The sequence below is a fragment of the Helianthus annuus genome, chromosome 13 (genome assembly GCF_002127325.2).
Source record: "Helianthus annuus cultivar XRQ/B chromosome 13, HanXRQr2.0-SUNRISE, whole genome shotgun sequence".
Taxonomy (NCBI): Eukaryota; Viridiplantae; Streptophyta; class Magnoliopsida; order Asterales; family Asteraceae; genus Helianthus; species Helianthus annuus.
The window spans coordinates 133,836,077-133,856,494 of NC_035445.2; the positions used below are offsets into that span (position 1 = coordinate 133,836,077).

Consider the following 20,418-nt stretch of genomic DNA (forward strand, 5'->3'; position numbering starts at 1 on the left):
CGGCATTTTAAGGCGGCTATGGATTACAACGGTGGTGTGTTGGAGTTGGGGATGGCATAGATGATCAAGCCGGCGGTGGGATTTGTAGGTGCAATTCACAGTGGTTATGGTGTGTGGTGAAGATGATGATGATGGCGGTGGGTGGGAATTAGCGACGAGGGCTGCTACGCTATTGGTCGTCTAAAGTAGATGAATATCAGTGACACGTTGTGGAGGGTAGCGGTGAAGGATGTGTTGGCCGGTCCGATGGTGATGAAGAGCAATTTGGTGGTGGTGATTATCTTCAAGAAAGGAAAAAAATGGTTGAACTTGTTCATCACAACTAATTATATGTAAAATAGAAAAATACATAACATAAATATAAATTGTAGGTGATGGTGTTGTGGATGATGAATAGTGGTGGTGGTGTGGATGATAATGGTAGTGGTGGGTGATTATAATAATAATAATAATAATAATAATAATAATAATAATAATAATAATAATAATAATAATAAAACGACAGGGACGCATATTGTAATAATAAGGGTATACTAGTCGTTTACTCACTTTTTAGATGGTCAAACAGACGGTCAACTGATTGAGGGAGGCATATCATGACAAAATGTAACCAAATGGAGACCAAGTGCAAAAAAATAGAAGATAAATAGGCAAAGTGCAATCACCACCAAACTACATGAATACAAATTGTAATTTACTAATAGTTAAAATAAATCCCACCAGTCAATGTGACCCATATGTATATACCACTAATTTCATATTTTCGTTGCTTAACATTGGTTATTTAGTTGACCCATTTACTTAAAAAAATACTTTAAGGTAACGTATATTTAATATATAAAAATATTAAGGATACACGTTATGGAGTAGCACTCTCTTTCACACCAGCCTTTAATGCCTTATAGCACCAAAACAGGAGCGCCAAAGAGGGTCACTAACCCTTTAACGGATGTGAGGGAGAAAAGAGTGCCAATGGTAAATTTATTGGGCCAATAGGGAAGTGCCATGCATGACTATAAATATAAACAGGACAAAATCGTAATTTAGCAAAAAAAAAAAATTGTGGATGGCAGGTGGCCGCCAACTCAGCCAATCAAATGAAATCACTATTGCCTTCGATGGTTTTTCTTATAGTAGATAATTAACCAATTACTTTTTTTCTGTTTTTTTCTTTTGTGTTAGTACCAGTTAAACCAGTTAAACCACAACGTGATAAATTAAAGATGAATTAATTAAAACTCGCTATCTACTTAAGTAACAAGACATTATTACATTTTTTGTGTCCCCTTACTTGTGATCTAGTGGTAAGAAGTTTGGGTTTTAGGCCATCTGTAGTCATAAGGCCCTTTTGGGGGCGTTATGTGACATGTGGCATGCCACGTCATCACGGGACTTTATGGGGCGTTATGCAAGTTGATGCCGTAGTCATAAAGCCCCTTTGTCATCATTACTCATTATTTTGATTTTCATTTTTTTAAATTCATTTCTAAGTTTTTTTAAAAATAAAATTCATTTCATTAAATAAAAAAAAGAGTACAATAAAATAAAAAATAAAAACATTAAACTAGAATAAAAAAATTACACAATCAAAGGTTATATTTTTTTCAATCCGCTCCTTTTGTGCCAACGCCATTTTCAAAGCTTTTCCCGTTAAGTGGTCATGCGGTTTCGAGTAGAACTCAAAGTCGTGAGCCCATTGTCTATCCCGCATAATCTTCGTAACTTCGTGGTTCTCCTCGATACGTTTAGTACCGAGTTCGTGTATGTCTTGAAGTCGCTTGTTTATCTCCGAAAATGCGTTACTCATATCCGTTCCCATAGACATCGATGACGACTCGGGCTTTTTCGCCCGCCTACTTCTTCCGGGCGGTCTTGGTAGCTCCTCCACCGGCTCGTCATTCGGAATATCCTCGTTCAACTCGATGTTTCGAGCGTCGGAGGTTGGCGTTCCGGGTTCACCCGACTCGTTTGTTTTGGACCTCTTTGACGACCGTTTATTTCCCGAACGACCACTCGGAGTAGATATGTTGGCCCATTTGGGGCTATGGCGAAGGATTTGCCAACACCTCATGTACGGGAAATGGCCATTAGCATCCGTATACTCGACCAATGCCGCTTGCATAATGTCTTCGTCCTTACTTCCACTTTTCCATCCGGCAAACGTGCGTTAGTACACGGTTTGAAAGTTCGTGCATTTTTTGTTTATATCGGTCCACTTGCCCGATATAGAGTCCGGTGAGCGGTATTCGTCTCCTTTACACATGAGATCGAAAAAAAGTTCTCGTATTCGGGACCAAAAAACGGTTTTACTTTGATTGTTTGCTACAAAAAAAATATAATGTTAGTCTAAAATTTAAAAAAATAAAAAAAGAAAATAAATTAAAAAAGCTGAAATTAATAAAAACTGAAAATAATAAAAAAAAACAGAATATATAAACTGAAAAATAAATAATAACAGAAAATAAATAAAAAAAATGCAAAAAAAAAAAAAACAGAAAAAAGGAAAAAAACACAAAAAAAAAACACAAAAAAAAACCCCGGAAAAAACAGAAAAAAAGGAAAAAATAGAAAAAAATAAAGAAATTAAAAAAAATACACCTATAACCGGGTCCTCCGACACATCGATGAAAATGCGGGTTAACGCATACTCCTCATCGGGCTCCCACGTTATCACATTTTTTTTCGCTCGGGTGGTGGTTTCCGCTTTCTTTTTATGTGGCCGTTTTCCTTTTCCTTTTTGCGTCTCCACTACTTCGGGTTGTGTTTCCGGAACAACATCGGGTTCGTGTAGTGGGGAGCCGAAAGCTTGAGCCGACCCAAACGCTTGAGACGACCCCATTCCATCGGAGTTTTGATTCGGGTTCCACCCGTAGAGATTCGGGTCCCATGATAGCGGTTGGTTCAAAAGATTCATGAACCTGGGATTTTGTGATTGTAATCGAGAAAACCGGAGCCGAAAAGGTTGGGTCGAGTGGGAACCGGCGACACGGGGCGAGTAGGATTACCACTTTGGTTTGGGTCCGCACTTGATCGGGGAGGAATGAAGACACAGTTGAATGGATGCATTGTATAAAATATAAGGATTTCTAAAAAAATTGTAAGAGATAAAGAGTGTTTGAGTGTGTGTGGTAAAAATATAGGAAAGGAGGTATTTATTTAAACGAAAGTTTGAAAAAAAACTGATTTTTTTTTATGAAAATGACCGTTTACCAACGATCAAAAAAATAAATTCCAATGCATACCGCCGTTATCATCATCGCGCCATCCCAAAATTTCGAAACGTAGCGCCCGGCGTTTTGGTGTTCCCGGCGGTATGGCGACGCTATCAAAGGGCATACCGCCCCACTACGTATCACCTTACAATGAAGACTCAAGTTCACTTTCTACTTATGTCATATAAGGTGGATATAGGCAATAAAGTATTTAAACGAAGCCTTGTGTGAGGTTCTAACTTGTCAGTTCTAATCCAAGCCCAACCGATTTTTCTTACCATCATGTATTACGCTAGAAAGTTCTAAGGCTACTCGGTATGGTTCCCGTCCCAGGGATGTCTTGGTCCGGCGCCGCTGGGCACACCGTGCCGCCCCCAGCACGTCGCGGCCTCTCCGTCCATTCCTTGCCGTTGGAGACGGTCCAAAGTGGGGCCACATTCAATTTTTGATTTTTTTTTTGTTAAAGTTTTTTTTTTGTTAAAGTTTATTTTTTTTTGTTAACAGTAGGTAGATTGTTAAAGTTTTAATTTTTTTTTGTTGAAGTTTTTTTTTGTTTATTATTATGTTAACACTTTATATATTTTGTTTGTTTTTTATAGGTAATAACCAATCGGGTGAGGGGTTTTGGTCCAAGGTATTGGCCAAGTTTCTCGCCTTGATGGATCAAGGCCCGTATCGAGATCTCGACTCGGTTTCCTCAAAGTGGCGGAAAATGAACACGTCCATCAATAGGTTTTGCGAGGAATATAATAAATTATATACAAGTGACCGTCGTAGCGGGTGGAACGACGAGGATGTGTTCAAAATGGCGTTGGAAAAGTATAAGGACAAGAATGGTACCAACTTTCCTCACGTTCGCGCGTGGATGGTTGTAAAAGACGAACCAAAATGGGCGCCTATTCCCAACGAGGTGGCGATGGCGAAACGCCAAAAAACATCGGAAACGGGTAGTTTTAGCGCCGGTGAATCGGACGCGAGGTGTCACATAAACTTAAATGATGACGCCGACTATGACGAAGACGAGTATAACGTACGTGAACCGGAGCGTCCACCGGGCCGAGACAAAACAAAGAAGGAGCGGGCCAAGGGAAAAGAAAAGGAAAAGGTGGACCCGAACATGGTTGAGTTTATGGAACACCTAAAAATGTACAACGACGTCACGGCCCAAAAGACGAAGGCGAAGGAGCGGGGCGTCGAAGAAAAAAGTCGTGCATCGGAAGAAAAGTTACGCGAGAAGGTCCGATTGGCGAATGAGAAAATCCGAATTTCCGATGAAAAAATTCGGCTCAAGGAATGGGAAATAATGATGATGAATGTCGAGGACGAACCCGAGCCGAAACGTTCGATGTTGAAAAAATTACAACACGACATCATGAAGAAACATCAAATTATTTAACTCTATGTTTATTTTTATTAAGTCTTTGTTTTTTTTTAAGTTTATGTTTTTTTTATATTTATGTAATGAGGGTTTAATATTAATGAAAATATTTTGTTAGTATATTTGTTAAATGTTAAAAAAAATAGAATACTAAAAAAAAATAAAAAAAAACATAAAAAGTGGTGGAGGACTATGACTAGGACCATCCTACCATGCCCTCTAGTTTTGGAGGATGGACCATCTTAGGGAGGAATGTGACGTGGCGCCTACGTGGCGGATCATCCTCCAAGGATGGTCCATCACCATACCTTGTAGTCTAATGTTGTGGTGAACGCCCAACAATTCTAAACTTTACGAGAGCTCGTTGCGTTGCCTCCACTTCCCCTCCCACCGTCCCCACCGCACGAGGATTAGTACATTACTTTGTTTGTTTAGTGTTTTGTTATGTATTATGTACTTAGTTGTACCTTTTTGTTGTGTATTGTATGTACAAACTGATATATATATATATATATATATATATATATATTGCAGTTAATCTTCTATTTACATCACGTTGGTTCTGGATTGTTTACGTTTAATTCTTATGGCTTTCTGTACATTTTATTTAACGTGTTCGTTTTAATTTAACAAAATAAACAACGTTAAAAACTTATATTATACACATTCTATAAAAATAATGACGTAATGACGTAATTATAAAACAACGTTAATTTAACAAAATAAACAACGTTTTAATTCAACCCACAACCAAACTATTAGCATGACCCTTTTAGAAATGGCGACAAACAACTGACAACTGATTAGACACAATCGTGTTGTGTAAGTTTTTTAGATTCATATTCTACCTTTTCTTCTCATAAAAATTAATGTTTTTTATCTCATTGGGAAAAGACAACATTCAATCATTCAAAAACAAATTCCCATTCACAACGGCAACTCTCACACAAAACAAGTTACACATCCTTCTCCGGCGACCCTAACTTTTCCGATGAACGGTGAACTAGAAGTTCCGCTACCGTTTATGGTGGACCGGATGATCAACAAGTTACACATCCTTCTCCGGCAACTCCAAAAATCTCTATCAAACTAATTCAAACAAAAATCCCTACCAAACTAACCCACATCAACCCACATCAACCCAAATCCAATCTGACTAAAAAAACATCCAAAGCGCCTTGCTATGGCCACGCTTTAGCTAAAGCGAGACGCTTTAAATGTGCAAAAAGACAAAAGGCGTGTGTGAATAGACCAAGCCTTCTCTTTTTCTCTTAATAATTGCAACATCACAATAAAAAGCAAACCAAATAGTCACCACTACAGCGTGGCACTCTTTCTCTTTCTATAACCCCTTTACAGATCCGGTCACCACCACCATAAATCCGATCCCAAAATCTAGGGTTTCAACTTCCATCTTCCAACAGATCCGGTCACCACCACCATAAATCCGATCCCAAAATCTAGGGTTTCAACTTCCATCTTCCATCTTCTACCATTCCATACCCCAATCCTGCAACTCACCACCAACAATGTCCAAGATCCCAACCACCACTTACTCCACCACCACCACCACCACCGCCGCCGTCCCACCACCAACCTCCCCCTCCACACTCTTCGCACGCGCCAGATTCCACACCGAAAACTTCGTCGCCAAACGCCGCCCATGGCGCGACTTCTTCGACTATTCCGCCATATCCAGACCCATATCATACGACGACGCCATGTCCAGAATCCGACAGAATCTCAACTACTTCAGAGTCAACTACGCCATGGTTATGTTACTAATTATATTCCTAAGCCTTGTGTACCACCCAGTGTCAATGATTGTGTTTTTAATCGTGTTTGTTGCCTGGTTCTTTTTGTACTTTTTTCGGGATGCACGGAGTCCTATTGTTGTGTTTAATCGTGTGGTTGATGATAGGGTGGTGTTGATTGGATTGAGTTTGTTGACGGTGTTTGCTTTGGCGTTTACGAATGTCGGAATGAATGTTTTGGTGTCGTTGATTGTTGTGGTGGGAGTTGTTGCGTTGCACGCGGCGTTTAGGAGTCCGGATGATTTGTTTTTGGATGAGCAAGAGGCGGCCGAAGGGGGCTTGCTTTCGGTTGTTGGTAGTGATTCGTCTGCGCGAGGAACTTACGGGTTGAATTAGACCGGGAAAAAGGTTTTGGTGAGTTTGAATTCGGATACGATTATCGTTGTTGTTGTTGTGTTTGGATGTTGGATGAATTGATGAGACCGCGTGTTGTATTGTTATTTATCGGTTTAGTGGATACGTCGTTCTTCTTGTTGTTGTCTTTATTCTATTAGCGGTATATGCAATATGAAGCACACCTTGTTGTTTAACGGTGGATGTACTTTTATATATGCTGCAAGCAGAAGTTGTAGAGCCATTGAATCATTTAGGTTCAGTTTGATTAGATCTTTGTTGTATGTTGATAGAATACTTTGTTGATCCAGTGCATTTGATTGGTTTTTTAAGTTTGATAGCATACATGTTACATGTAGCTGATGATCAAAGTATATAGCTCATAGCTGCATCCTTGAATAGCTTTTAGCATACAAACTTGCACATGAAAGTCTTTGTTGGTTTTTTCTGCTGAGATACTGCGTTGAAATACGGTTATAACTTATAAGTGATACAGAGTGTGTTGATAAGTGATGAAAAATGTGTTCTTTGTGTACAAGTATCAAAATACATGAGTCAATCAAAAGTATTGATCTTGATATAGAGGGAATTTATATATAATTTTTTTATATTTTATATATATTTTTTATTTCGGTAACGATGAGAACCATTACTGTGAAACTCACGTGATCCCTGCTGATGCCATGCCAACCAACGGGATTAGGTAAATCACAGCTTGCACTTGGCAGGTGACCTTCAAGTGGTTAATGGCAAGAAACCCGTGGAAGAAAGATTCGAACCTGAGACCTATATTAGAGGGTAATACTTGTGAAGTTGAGCATTTCTCTCACGATCACCAACTCACCACATGGTAAAAGGCAAGCTTTCCGAAATATCAAGGTGAGTCCATGGTTAAAAGATAATTCATTTTCTTATGTTCATTGTCGAATCTGCATGGTGCCAAGGATTTCTGTCTCTCAGGTTTTGTGTTTTATTTATCTTAGACCGTGGGGTATGGTGGGGCTTGGGTTAGGGCCATGAGCTGACACGTGGAGTTCGACTCCCCCCCCCCCCCCCCCCCCCCCAACCGGTGAGTGATGTGTCCGTGGGGTATGGCGGGGCTTGGGTTGGGACGTGGCTTGGCATTTTATTAAAAAAAAGCAAATATGACATGGCCAACAAAGCGAATAGGAGCCCGCCACATAGGATCGCTAGCCCGTCCCACGCCCGCCTTCAAACTCCCGCCCCTTGGGTCACACCCCAACCCAAGCCCCCGGGGTGGTGGCTTGGGCGTTTTCAGCCAACCCACGCCCCAACCCAAGCCCCATACCCCATAGTCCTATGTTTGGGTTACTTAAAGTCTTAAACTTACTTTTGGATTATAAATATTTTGCAAACATTCCTTTATATGCAGCCAATGCCATAGTACATCATGTCCTTTTATGGAGCGATGGTGTTCTTTGGTCTGCTTTTACTCGTGACAAGATATATTTTCTGAGTACAATACATGTTCGGGTCGAAGTGGGCTTGCTGGGTAACGAGTCAAAAGAGATTCTTTTCAAACATGGGTAGCTTTTACTACGGGTCAAAATGAGTCAAGTGCGGCCAGACTGGATCCGCAATTAGTTTTTTCTTAATTTTATTACAAGTATTATAAATGAGTGTTATGATGCCAAAGGGGCGTGTGGGGCTTAGGCCCCGCGAAGACACGCGATGCTGCCATCTTGACTTGATAAATTACAGGCGTGCAGCACTTGCCTTGGTTCAGGCGCCGCCATGTCCAACTGAATAAGGTGGAAACAAAGTTGTAGATAGACAAAATCCCCTTAAAGTGACTCGGGATGTATATTCATTTTTTGGTCATTTTTTCTTGGATTTTTCTAAATGTTTAAACTTGTTTATTTTACTTCTTTTATTGATTTATAATTTATTTATAGGACCTGGATAGAATTATTGTTGTAAACCACTAGTTATAACTAGATTTTATTAATTGGTTGGTATTATTAGTTGTATTATTTTAATTACTAACTTAAAATACTCGAATAAATATATGCTATTATAACAACAGCCAAAAGTACGTGTAATTGGATTTATATGTTTAGTGAAAGTGTAAAATACAATATTCCTTAACGTGCGACCGTACGATATGAAATTACATATGTTATAAAACTCAAAACCCTAATCGCGCATGAACAAAAAGTCATAATCACTAGAAGAACCATAATCATGCATGGTTATGATTTTTATTCACGTGTGATTAATGGTTTTGTTTATGCATGATTATGGTTTTGTTCATGCGTGATTAGGGTTTTGCGTTTTATAACATGCGTAATTTTATATCATACCATCGCACGTTAAGTTCACATTTTTAACATTTTCTGACCTGTATTAACTGCAATGATCTTCTTCCCTTCCCTTTTTATTTTAGGTTTCAAAATAAATTTCAAACCTTTAAAAAAGTTATAATAGTTGGATTGCAAATAGCATTACAATACCAGGCAAAACGGTCGGGTTGGGTGGTGGGTCAAAATAGGTTCTGGTCGAATAGGTTCCAGTTGGAATAGGTCTATTAAAAAAGGTTGTTTTGGTTTGGGTTGGAATTTCGCCCGACGAGTATGGACGATGAAGATTGAAGATGATGTAGATGATGTTCACCTGTGGTTTGTCATCAAACCCTAAATGGCCGGTTCTATGTTTGTGAACCCAATTTGACCTGTGGGTATGGATAAGATATATATTTTGAGCTTAATACCCTTAACTGAAACCGGACCCGGTTTATATCCGAAAATATCTGGAATTTCGAACATACTTTATACCGAACCCGGTTATACCCTATATATCGGTTTTCTATATACCCGATAGAATACCCGAATTTTGAAAGTATATTTTTATTTTTACTTTACAACTTTTTTTAAATAATGCGTATTATAAAGCAAATAATTTATTTTTGTGTGAATTTATATTATTGTAATTTATTTTAATCATTTTTACAAATTACAAACCAAATTTAATTTTTAAACAATTTTTTTTTGTAAAATATTAAAAAAAAAGACTATTTTTAAAACCGGGTATTAATACTCAGACCCATACCCAGTTCCAATGCTCGGTTATACCCGAACCTAATTATACCCTACCCGGGTACATAGGGTATGGTTTTTTTTTGCTCAATATTTATACCCAAACCCTACCTGCTTTCTCTCAATACCCGTTCATACCCGGAACCGTGTATTAACATAACCCTATTTGTGCACCTCTACCCTAAGCAACTTGATGGGCACCTAAAGACGCTGAAAGTGCATCCCTAATTAACCAACTAGATGAACAAGACTCCAAACCCACTTAAAAGAATGTGACTGAACAGCCAAAAGAACCAGGGGCTTACCATGAAATTATAGGTGGCAGTCTTGACCCACTTCGAGGTTTCTATTTCTACTGACGCACCCACCCCTGTCGACGCCGCTATTGTTGCGCACGCGTCCACCCCTGCCCTCACATCTAATTCTACCGACGCGCCCGCTGCTGCCTTTACCACTTTGCTGCCGCCATCGAACCAAACATATAGTTTTTTTAAACAACCCGTTTTGTCCCAAACTCATTTTTTCCGAACCCGCATCGACCCGAACCAAATTGATAGTTTGTGAAATGAGCGGTTTTGACCCGAAATTATTTTGCTTCGAACCCGTATTGACCCAAACCAATTGGAAGTTTTTTAAATATGCCCTGTTTTAACTCTAACCAAATCATGGACCGTAGTTGGAACAACTACATGTTAACCAAAACCAAAACCACAGCTACATAACTGAAAGCTAACAAGATAAGGGGCTTCAAGAAAGCCTGAGCAAATGAATTGTGACCAAGAATTTATCATAAAAATTCAACTCTTTTGTTAAAATTTATTATAAAGAATAGTTATATTCTGAAAAACATAATGTTTATAAAACAGATCATGTTTACAGAAATTTATAGTAATAAAAACCAATAAAAATCAATATAAGAAACATGACTGCCTGTTATCATCAAGGATCTCGGTGTAGATTTGGGAATCCGATAGACGGCTGTTAATAACATGCTATAAAGCCTCCATTACCGTAACGCTCATATTGTTCAGAGAATAGTCCTTTGACTTTCTTTCAACTGAAGTTGACATTGATACGGTTCTGCCAAAGAAGAACGCTGACCGTTTTGGGGCAGGTAACTGCATAGTGTCATTCGTAAGCATAGAGATCACATCCGACATTACTGGTCTATCCTCTGCATTTTCTTGTACACAGAGAAGCGCTACGTGAACGGTCCTCAAGAGTTGGTCAATGACGCAACTATTGCCTAGTGTTGGATCCTGCAACTGTGCTGCATCCCCTTGTTGCCATAGCTCCCATGCCTAAACCCATATGGAAGCATTTATTTCTTAATGTTGCACTTTGACGTATGAAGTCAAACTGAAGTCAAACAACGGAGAGTTATAAAAGTTAGAATTTACTTGACTTACATATCTTACTAGATTCGTCGTTTTGTCAAGATGAGAGAAGCTAGCGTTTCTTCTTCCACTCACGATCTCAAGGATCAAGACTCCAAAGCTGAAGACGTCAGACTTCACCGAGAAAGTCCCTTCCATTGCATACTCGGGGGACATGTAACCACTACATAACGTAACTAAATTAAAATCGGTAAAATTTAATTAGAAGTAACCCGGCTAGAATTTAACTTTGAAAGAGTGAGTGTGCATACTATGTACCGACTACCCTTTTGGTAATTGCTTCAGTCTCATCTTGCTTGAAAATTCTTGCCATACCGAAGTCAGATATCTTGGGGTTCATACTTTCATCTAGCAAAACATTACTAGCTTTGAGATCTCTATGGATAACGCGCATTCTCGAGTATTTATGTAGGTAAAGTAGTCCTTGAGCAACTCCTTCAATGATGTTCCATCTTTTTGGCCAGTCTAGCAATGCCTTCCGGGTTTCATCTATGCAATCATTTTAATATCTTAGAAAAAGTAAACTAGTATCAAAATTCAAACCATCATGTACATGTACATGTAGATGGATATTGATGACATAAGTCCTGAACTGGCCCACATCGTGTAAGCCCATTAGCGCCTACCCACTTGAGCTCTCTATCGTGGTTATATACAGTGGGTAAACCTTAATGGGCTTACCTGATGTGGGCCGGGTCGAGCCTAACGGGCCCAACACTATATTCACTGGGCCATTCAAGACTTACGTCATCATATATATTTCTTACCAAAGAGGAAATAATCTAAGCTTTTATTGGGCATGTACTCATAAATTAACATCTTTTCTTCTCCATGAATACAACAACCTAGAACCCTGACAAGATTTGTATGTTGAAGTTTGGCAATAAGTATGAGTTCATTCTTGAATTCCACAAGCCCTTGTCCTGATGTTCTTGAAAGCCTTTTAACTGCAATTTCTCGTTCATCACTAAGTTTCCCCTGTCGTCATAAGCACATTATATCGCTCTTTAGTCAACGACAAAAAAATTACCCACAGTTCAACAAACATGGTCATATGAAAAGACATAAATACCTTATAAACGGGTCCGAAACCACCCTTTCCTAGCTTATTTTGGTCAGAGAAATCATTTGTGGCTGTTACTATTGCAGCAAAGCTGAACAGCATCACATCACTTCCTTTTTTGCCGTCACTTTCAATATCACTTGAATTCCTGAAGCTTTCGTTAGCCATCATCTCAAGAATACGTCTGTCGTCTCTTTTTTGTCTCTCTTTTACAATCCAAACCATTTATTAGAAAGTGAAACAGATAGAGAACTTTAAAAGCAGACAATTATTATATTAACATTGATCGCTATACCTTCTCGTTTAAGCTTTCTGTTCTTACATACGACAATAGACCAAAGCAAAATGGTAGACAAATGCCAGCAACAACAGGTGCCCAAATCAAGATTTTAGCATCATTTCCTGTGTACAATGTCTTCGGTTATATTCTAGTTTTATGCACATCATAATTACATCAACAACATAGACAATATAATGTGACAAAACACATAAGAGTTAACCAACAAGTCACTAAACTAATCGCGGTTATTTTACCTTTGCTCAGATTGGTAGAAACAAGCACAAACTTTGTAACAGCATTTCCTTGAGAATCAACCGAAAAGTTACCAACTGATTTCGCCCCGGTCCATCTTATACATCCAGTTCCATTCCCTACACTGACAAACCCCAAACACCCACAATCATTCCAACACTTCACCATACAATCACCAATACTTAAACTCGAATTATCATCAACCACTCTACGCATCACATCACTTACAAAATCCCCACTTAAAGTACTAAACCTATCACGCTCACTCCAACACTTAGGCGTAGCAGAACTCGCCACACACCCGTTACCCGAATCAAACCCGTAACACAAATCATTAGCCGAAAGCCTACGATCATTCCCATCCACAATCCGCCCCTGTGGTCTCAAAATCCACATAGGATGAATATTATTAACACTCTCGTAACTAAAGTATCTTTCTTCATCATTATACACATAATGCAGATTATACCTTGACAAAAGTAAATCATTTACATTCATAAACTCAAACATTTGATCTCTTAAATCCCCACTCGTCCAATACGGCCGCCCGCGTTGTTGAACCAACAACCTCTGCGAATTTTCTCCATTAGAAACCCAACTCAAACTAAAAGCACCAACATCAGGCACTTCTTCACTTAACCAAGAAGCCAAGTTCCAGTTCCTACCCGTTTTAAGATCCGACCCGAGCTTCATACCAGGTAGAAACACATTAGTTGGGTGATCAAAACTTCTCCATATAATTCTATTGTCAGTTTCATTCTTCAGCTGGAAATCACCAGTGTCTTGTAGAGTTGCAGTCAAGTTTGTCGTCTGACCGAACTTATTATTATTATTATTGTTATCTGAGATGTTTACAATGACTGTTCCTCCTGTTGTAGCAATGATTATCCGACCAAGATACGGATCTATCATAAGGAGGGTTGAGCTTGATGTGATCGGAGTGGATGGGTTGGCTACCCATACTCTTCGTGATTTTTCATCATTTGTGTACCAGATTCCTAAATATGTGTTGTTTGTTGTGGGTATAGTAAAGAATCCTAATGTGAAGTTGTTATTAGGGGACACAAGTTGAGAAGTGTGGTTGAGTTGGTCGCCAACTTTGAGGGTTGAAACACCGGTGGCCGGAAAGTGGTTGATGGTTAGAATAGTGAAGATGATGAGAGTAATCATTGAGAAATAATTATTCAACGGATTTGTTGTTTATTTTTGAATACTGGAGGTGAATGATTTATATATGATTAGGTTAATCATTTTTCATGGGATTAATATTGTTTTCTTTGAACGGCATGTGTTTAATATTGTTATTCGAAAGCATGCGACTTTTCAAGGTTTATAACTTTGATTGGTGTCATCAGGAGGCTGTTTTGATATTAGAGAAGAGATATATATAAAAGGGAAAATTACAAAACTAGCAGTTGAAAAGTCATTTTACAAAAATGTTATCTTCAAGCGTTTATGGAGCGATGCCTCAACGACGGGAGGCGTCTGTCTGACATCTATTGCCTCTGTATAATGGCGTTGTGACACGTGTTCGACTGGCCTCTTGTGTCGACGGCCGACGCATCCAAGCCAAAAAGGAAGCTGATGCGTCTGGCTTATGCAATAGCTAACGCATCCTTTTTCCTTTTTTGTTTAGTTTTTGTGGCTTGGCTGACTTTTCTCTACGGCTTGGCTGACTCTTCCCTACCACTTGCCTGACTCCTTAAATTTCATTTTAATTTCCACATTTGTTTTTAAGTATATTTAGTATAATATATAAATACCATGTCTTTAAATATTATTTAAATACCACATTTGTTTACCCGGCCTGGAAACTGACCCAGCGCATATTCAAACCTCACGGACTCTTTTAAGGCGTAGAAGAAAACGGGCCGTTTGCACGTTTTACTGGTCAGTTTAGACAAAAATGTGCGAGGCAACCACTTTACATGGCCACAACTCATTGCTAATTGGCCCGGCCTGGGTTTTCTAGCTATCATGCTATTTATAAAAAAAGTATCGTAAAAAATTTACCAGTTATAAAATTATAATAAATTATGCATCAATGGCATACCAACCGGGTTTTCTGGCTACATCATTTTTTATAGGGTCAATCAAAAACCTAATTAAACTACGTAGATAGCGTAAGTGGGGTATCGTATCCACCGGGAATTTGTGGTTAACGTTAAAGAAATTAATAAAACTAAACTATCTAACTTGGGGGTTTGTTTGTTTGATTATAAAGAAAACACGATTTGTCACGAAAAGTGTTATCAAGATTAAGAAAGAGTAACCTCCACCCGGAATCCCGAATACCCGTTTTAACATAAAAATCCGTTTTCTGATTCAAAACACCACATAGACATGGCCTTGGAATTAATGGTTTTGAATAATTGTTAAGGATAGTTTTTAAGATTCACCATTCAACTTAACAACCAGTTTAATTGTATCAACTACCCACCAAATTACCAACCCGCTAACAACGCAAGTATGTTGCCAATACGCTTAATAAACGACAAGTAATTCAAATACAATAAACGTTTATCAACTAACCAACACAAGTAGTCAAGTTATACTAGTTTACAAGAATCAGAAAAAACGAATAAATATGTCAAACCGCGTAAATGTTCGTCCGGTCCGGTCGGAAGTCACGAGTGATTTAGCCGCGCATGGTAGTCTTCACGGTACCGGTTGTCATCCCGAATCGTTCCGACTTCATTGAAAGGCTTGAGAGATAATAAGAAATAATAATCCACATGCATAATTCGTCCCTCCTCTCGATATATGACGGCTGCCCCCTATTTATCATATATAATTCGTCCCACCAAAAGTTCTCATTCATTTATTACATGGGCTGCTAATATTTTTTCCTTTTGGGCTCCATTTTAAACTTAGTCCACTTCAAATTATTGTAGCCCAAATATTATTTTGTTGTTGCACTCCATCAGCATCCCACGCACACAACCTATTCTCTTCACAAAGTCTTTTTAACTTGATTCCCATGACCTGCAAAACCATATGTCAAAACAATATATATTGAGTTAATTTATTTATTGACCATAAATACAATCAATATTCTAAACTCTCATGCTTTCTAACCCATCGTTCATTAGTGCTTTTGATCAAGAATTTTCATTTAAGACAACCTTTATTACAATCATTAATTTCCTATTAGAAATTTATCTTTTTAGCCCATAATCTCTTAAAACCTATCAAATACAATAACAAACTAAACTAGTATATTTTACAACTATATCACTGCATTCATAATACAATTAATAAGAAATAAGGTGTATCTAAAATGCACCGATCAACAGGCCCATGGTGCCCATTAGTATGTACCAGCATAACTATAACTGAGAGGCGTTTGAGTAACATTCTAGAATCAGTAGAAAATACTATTTGGACCAATGAAAACAAGCACTCTCAAAATTGGTCTCCAAATGTTCTTGAGTTCTACTACGCCGGTGATAGTCCTTATTGCTATTCCCGCTATATGGGGAACTCACATCTAGACAAACACTGGTGGGGGTGGGGTTTTAGGTTTATGCGGAAACGGTTTTATTCACCAAACCGTAAACTCTACATAATTTATCTTTTTTATTCATAACTCCGAATATGAAAATTCTAGAAACATATATTTTTAGCCCATAATCTCTTAAAGCCGATCAAAATACAATAACAAACTAAACTAATATATTTTACAGCTATATCATTGGATTCATAATACAATTAATAAGAAATAAGGTGTATTTAAAAAGCACCCATCAAATCTCACACTTATCTTTTTTCGTCCCGAAAAAATTATCTGCAATGGAATCACAATAAAAAACATTGGCATTTAATATATTCGATTATTTTATTAACAAATCAAACCACACATTAATCAAGATTGCAGGTATATGATCCACTTAAACCCAACCGCCAACTTCCAAGCCCTTATTCACAATTCATTAAGTTCAAGTAATTTTAGTTATCTATGGATCTCACACTCAAAAGACTACAATGCCACCTAATCCCATTTCAAGCTTATAAGGTTAAAAGATTTTATCTACCGTCTTATATAAAAAACCCTTATGTCATTCCGATTAAATTTATGATGGATAGATGGATGATATTGCGAGCGTTACATGCTTTTGTATACGATCAGTTTAGCAGACATACACCACACGAGTCACCATCCCCATGGTTAATGCCATAAATTTCACATTTTTTTATAACTCCACCTAGAGGGTATGTACCGCGTGAGTCGCTATCCCCGCGGCAATACCATAGGCTTCGTTTTTCCTTTTTTGTTTTTTCAACATGTGCTCAAATGAATGGATGGAATATTTTTTTCGGGCGCCACACTGTTTCGGATTTGTTTTCACAAAAAGAAACACGTGTGCCAATTTAATCGGAAAAACTTATAAGTTTTTTTTATTTATAACGTACCTCTTATACTCTCCACAGTTTCAGCTTTGTCACAACTTCCACAAGATGAGAACCCACAAGACTCCTATTTTAAGTTCTTTTATATCAAGCCTAAGGAACCTTTCAACCGGCTGGGCCTACCCACATATCCTAGGTTAGACGCATGATTGATCGTTTATAATCTTCTATATATAATAATTAAATGCCAATGATCCAATTATATCTATCATTTTCCATTTATTGCAAAAACTTTCTCCAAAAATTTTCTATTTTTTTTTAATTTTTACGACACGGCTGACACTATGACACAACTAGACGCTAGTCTCCCCTCCCGACACTTAAATCATGCATTGTCCTCAATGGAGTGAGAAACTATTGACTCAACGACAAATATAAATCAAAACACAGAGATAAATGGAACAGACTCCCCTGATTTGACGCGGTGAATCCATGTGAGCCTTGTTCCACTACAACCGTATAGCATTTCATTCGCGGCTGCATTCAACACGGGATGCTTGTCTTTAAATTGTTCGAATCACTTTCGTCCAAATGGAGATTGAGTATGGACAAAAGCAATCGATCCTGCAAAATAAAACTCACAAACTCCAAACACAGGTTAAACGGTTATTACATGAAGAGAAACGAGCAAAAACCCGGTTTGACGAGCAACCAAACCTCTTCAGACTTCCCGACACTTGTCTGGTTCATACACAAAAACACAAAAAAAAAAAAAGAAATAAAATAAAAACAAAATCTGGGTTGCCTCCCAAGAAGCGTTAAGTTTTAGATCTTCAGCCAGATCGTACCTGATATGCACTACACTGCTCTCAATGCGCACTTACCCAATGTATTTCCAATGAATGCTCGGAAATTTACATGTCATCTCCATAAGCTCCTCGGTATAACTGGCATGTTTAGAAAGTACATGCGGGTTTCGCTGATCCACTTCACGAGATATATACTGATGTCTTGTAGCTTCGCCCTTTTCATCTTCTTCCTCGAACCCTCTTCCCTACACTTGTTAATTGGAATGATTGATATGGGAAGAGGTTTGGTACACATATTCATCTCATCAGACTGCTCTGCCTCATCATCATCACACACCATCTGATCCACCAGTGACTCTTCATCAGATAAAGGATTCATTGATGTGTTACTATCCTCCATAACCTCCTCCTCCAGGTGAGAATAATCTCTAATATCATCACGTAATGGTGAGAGATGCTCTTCTATTTCTATCTTCATTTTTAACTTCTGACACTTGGAAACTAGAAAGCTGATTCGATCTTCATCGAAAAGGTTGGGTGTTGATAAATACTGCTCGATTTTGGACAAAATCACTTCCAACATAGCAAGCTTTGTATCCTCCTCGATCTGATAAGTATGGACACCCTCGGGCTCAGAATATTCCTCGGGATGATATTGTCGGTATCCCTGATACGGTCTAGAGATGTACGCATCCATCATTTTTTTATTCCAATACAACGGATTTTCCAAATACACCGCGCACACATCATAATCATAAGTATGATCACGACCGCAACAGTATCATCGTCCATCCGTTCTTGGCTCATAATAAGCATCCCCATCCCGATCCCATCCGTCAGAGTAATAACCATTCTCCACTATTGTATCAAAATCATAGAAATATGGTGGATATGAAGGATTCTCATAGCAAGGCATCAGTGGTTCTTCCAATTTCGCTTTTTCCCGTCTAAATTGGGCCTCGTGGCAACCGATACACGGGTGAAGTGGTTCCCCGCACAACTTGCATGTAGAAGAGCCGCAAAATATAGTAAGATCTGTCATCCTACACAAACACAGCTCAACTAACCACGTAAATCACGAACAAACCAGATAAAACAAAAAATATTTTTGTGTTTTTTTTAGTTTTTTTAGAAAGCAAGAACAACTAACTAACTAACTAACTAACTAACTAACTAACTAACTAACTAACTAACTAACTAACTAACTAACTAACACTAAGCGCACAAATTCCCCGGCAACGACGCCATTTTTGATGACTGTCGTAAGGGTCAATCAAAAACCTAATTAAACTACGTAGATAGCGTAAGTAGGGTATCGTATCCATGGGGAATTTGTGGTTAGTGTTAAAAAAATTAATTAAAACTAAACTATCTAACTTGGGGGTTTGTTTGTTTGATTATAAAGAAAACACGATTTGTCACGAAAAGTGTTATCAAGATTAAGAAAGAGTAACCTCCACCCGGAATCCCGAATACCCGTTTTAACATAAAAATCCGTTTTCTGATTCAAAACACCACATAGACATGGCCTTGGGATTAATGGTTTTGAATAATTGTTAAGGATAGTTTGTAAGATTCACCATTCAACTTAACAACCCATTTAATTGTATCAACTACCCACCAAATTACCAACCCGCTAACAACGCAAGTATGTTGCCAATACGCTTAATAAATGACAAGTAATTCAAATACAATAAACGTTTATCAACTAACCAACACAAGTAGTCAAGTTATACTAGTTTACAAGAATCAGAAAAAACGAATAAATATGTCAAACCGTATAAACGTTCGTCCGGGCGGAAGTCACGAGTGATTTAGCCGCGCATGGTAGTCTTCACGGTACCGGTTGTCATCCCGAATCGTTCCGACTTCATTGAAAGGCTTGAGAGATAATAAGAAATAATAATCCACATGCACAATTCGTCCCTCCTCTCGATATATGACGGCTGCCCCCTGTTTATCATATATAATTCGTCCCACCAAAAGTTCTCAATCGTTCATTACATGGGCTGCTAATATTTTTTCCTTTTGGGCTCCATTTTAAGCTTAGTCCACTTCAAATTATTGTAGCCCAAATATTATTTTGTTGTTGCACTCCATCAACATCCCATTCACACAACTTATTCTCTTCACAAAGTCTTTTTAACTTGATTCCCATGACATGCAAAACCATATGTCAAAACAATATATATTGAGTTAATTTATTTATTGACCATAAATACAATCAATATTCTAAACTCTCAGAGCATCCACAATAATACATTTTTTTGGTGTTGTTTTTACTCATTTTTCCACATCATCTATTTTTTCTTATTGTGGACCTTGTTTTTGTACCTCATTTTTTAAAATATGTTTGTCTGCAAAAACGACTAAAAACAACAAAATGGTGGGACCCATGTACTTTTAATATATATAATATATAGAGAGAGAATAAGTGGTGTAAATGTGTGGTTAAAAATTAAAAAGGTGGTGAT

The 20,418-nt window shown here is 38.1% G+C and overlaps 3 protein-coding genes across 6 annotated transcripts; 2 read left to right on the forward strand and 1 right to left on the reverse strand.

The window, feature by feature from the left end:
• Positions 1-4,017: 4,017 nt before the first annotated feature.
• Positions 4,018-4,608, forward strand: LOC110901725 (pre-mRNA-splicing factor 38B-like). The gene has a single exon (XM_022148520.1). The coding sequence runs from the start codon at positions 4,018-4,020 to the stop codon at positions 4,606-4,608; it is 591 nt and encodes a 196-aa protein (XP_022004212.1).
• Positions 4,609-5,898: 1,290 nt separating this feature from the next.
• LOC110899347 (PRA1 family protein E) lies at positions 5,899-8,617 on the forward strand. Of its 4 annotated transcripts, none has more exons than XR_004877782.1 (3): positions 5,899-6,758; positions 7,441-7,616; positions 8,131-8,617. XR_004877782.1 is itself a non-coding variant. In XM_035982517.1 (2 exons), exon 1 carries the CDS (start codon positions 6,120-6,122, stop codon positions 6,738-6,740), a length of 621 nt encoding a protein of 206 aa, XP_035838410.1. In that variant the 5' UTR covers positions 5,899-6,119; the 3' UTR covers positions 6,741-6,758; positions 7,441-8,617. The 4 variants fall into 4 exon arrangements, 1 of the variants encoding a protein (XP_035838410.1); XR_004877784.1 differs by having other exon boundaries at positions 8,460-8,617; XR_004877783.1 differs by having other exon boundaries at positions 7,466-7,616.
• Positions 8,618-10,583: 1,966 nt separating this feature from the next.
• On the reverse strand, positions 10,584-14,001 carry LOC110901724 (G-type lectin S-receptor-like serine/threonine-protein kinase CES101). The gene is given in 8 exon segments (XM_035982519.1): positions 10,584-11,094; positions 11,203-11,353; positions 11,442-11,679; positions 11,958-12,168; positions 12,263-12,424; positions 12,427-12,459; positions 12,549-12,655; positions 12,788-14,001. Coding segments are annotated over 8 exon segments (2,379 nt in total). The 5' UTR covers positions 13,956-14,001; the 3' UTR covers positions 10,584-10,785.
• Positions 14,002-20,418: the final 6,417 nt, after the last annotated feature.

Bases quoted from the DNA above. Each gene is read 5' to 3' on its own strand.
- LOC110901725 (XM_022148520.1), top strand. From the start codon at position 4,018: ATGGCGTTGGAAAAGTATAAGGACAAGAATGGTACCAACTTTCCTCAC.
- LOC110899347 (XM_035982517.1), top strand. From the start codon at position 6,120: ATGTCCAAGATCCCAACCACCACTTACTCCACCACCACCACCACCACC.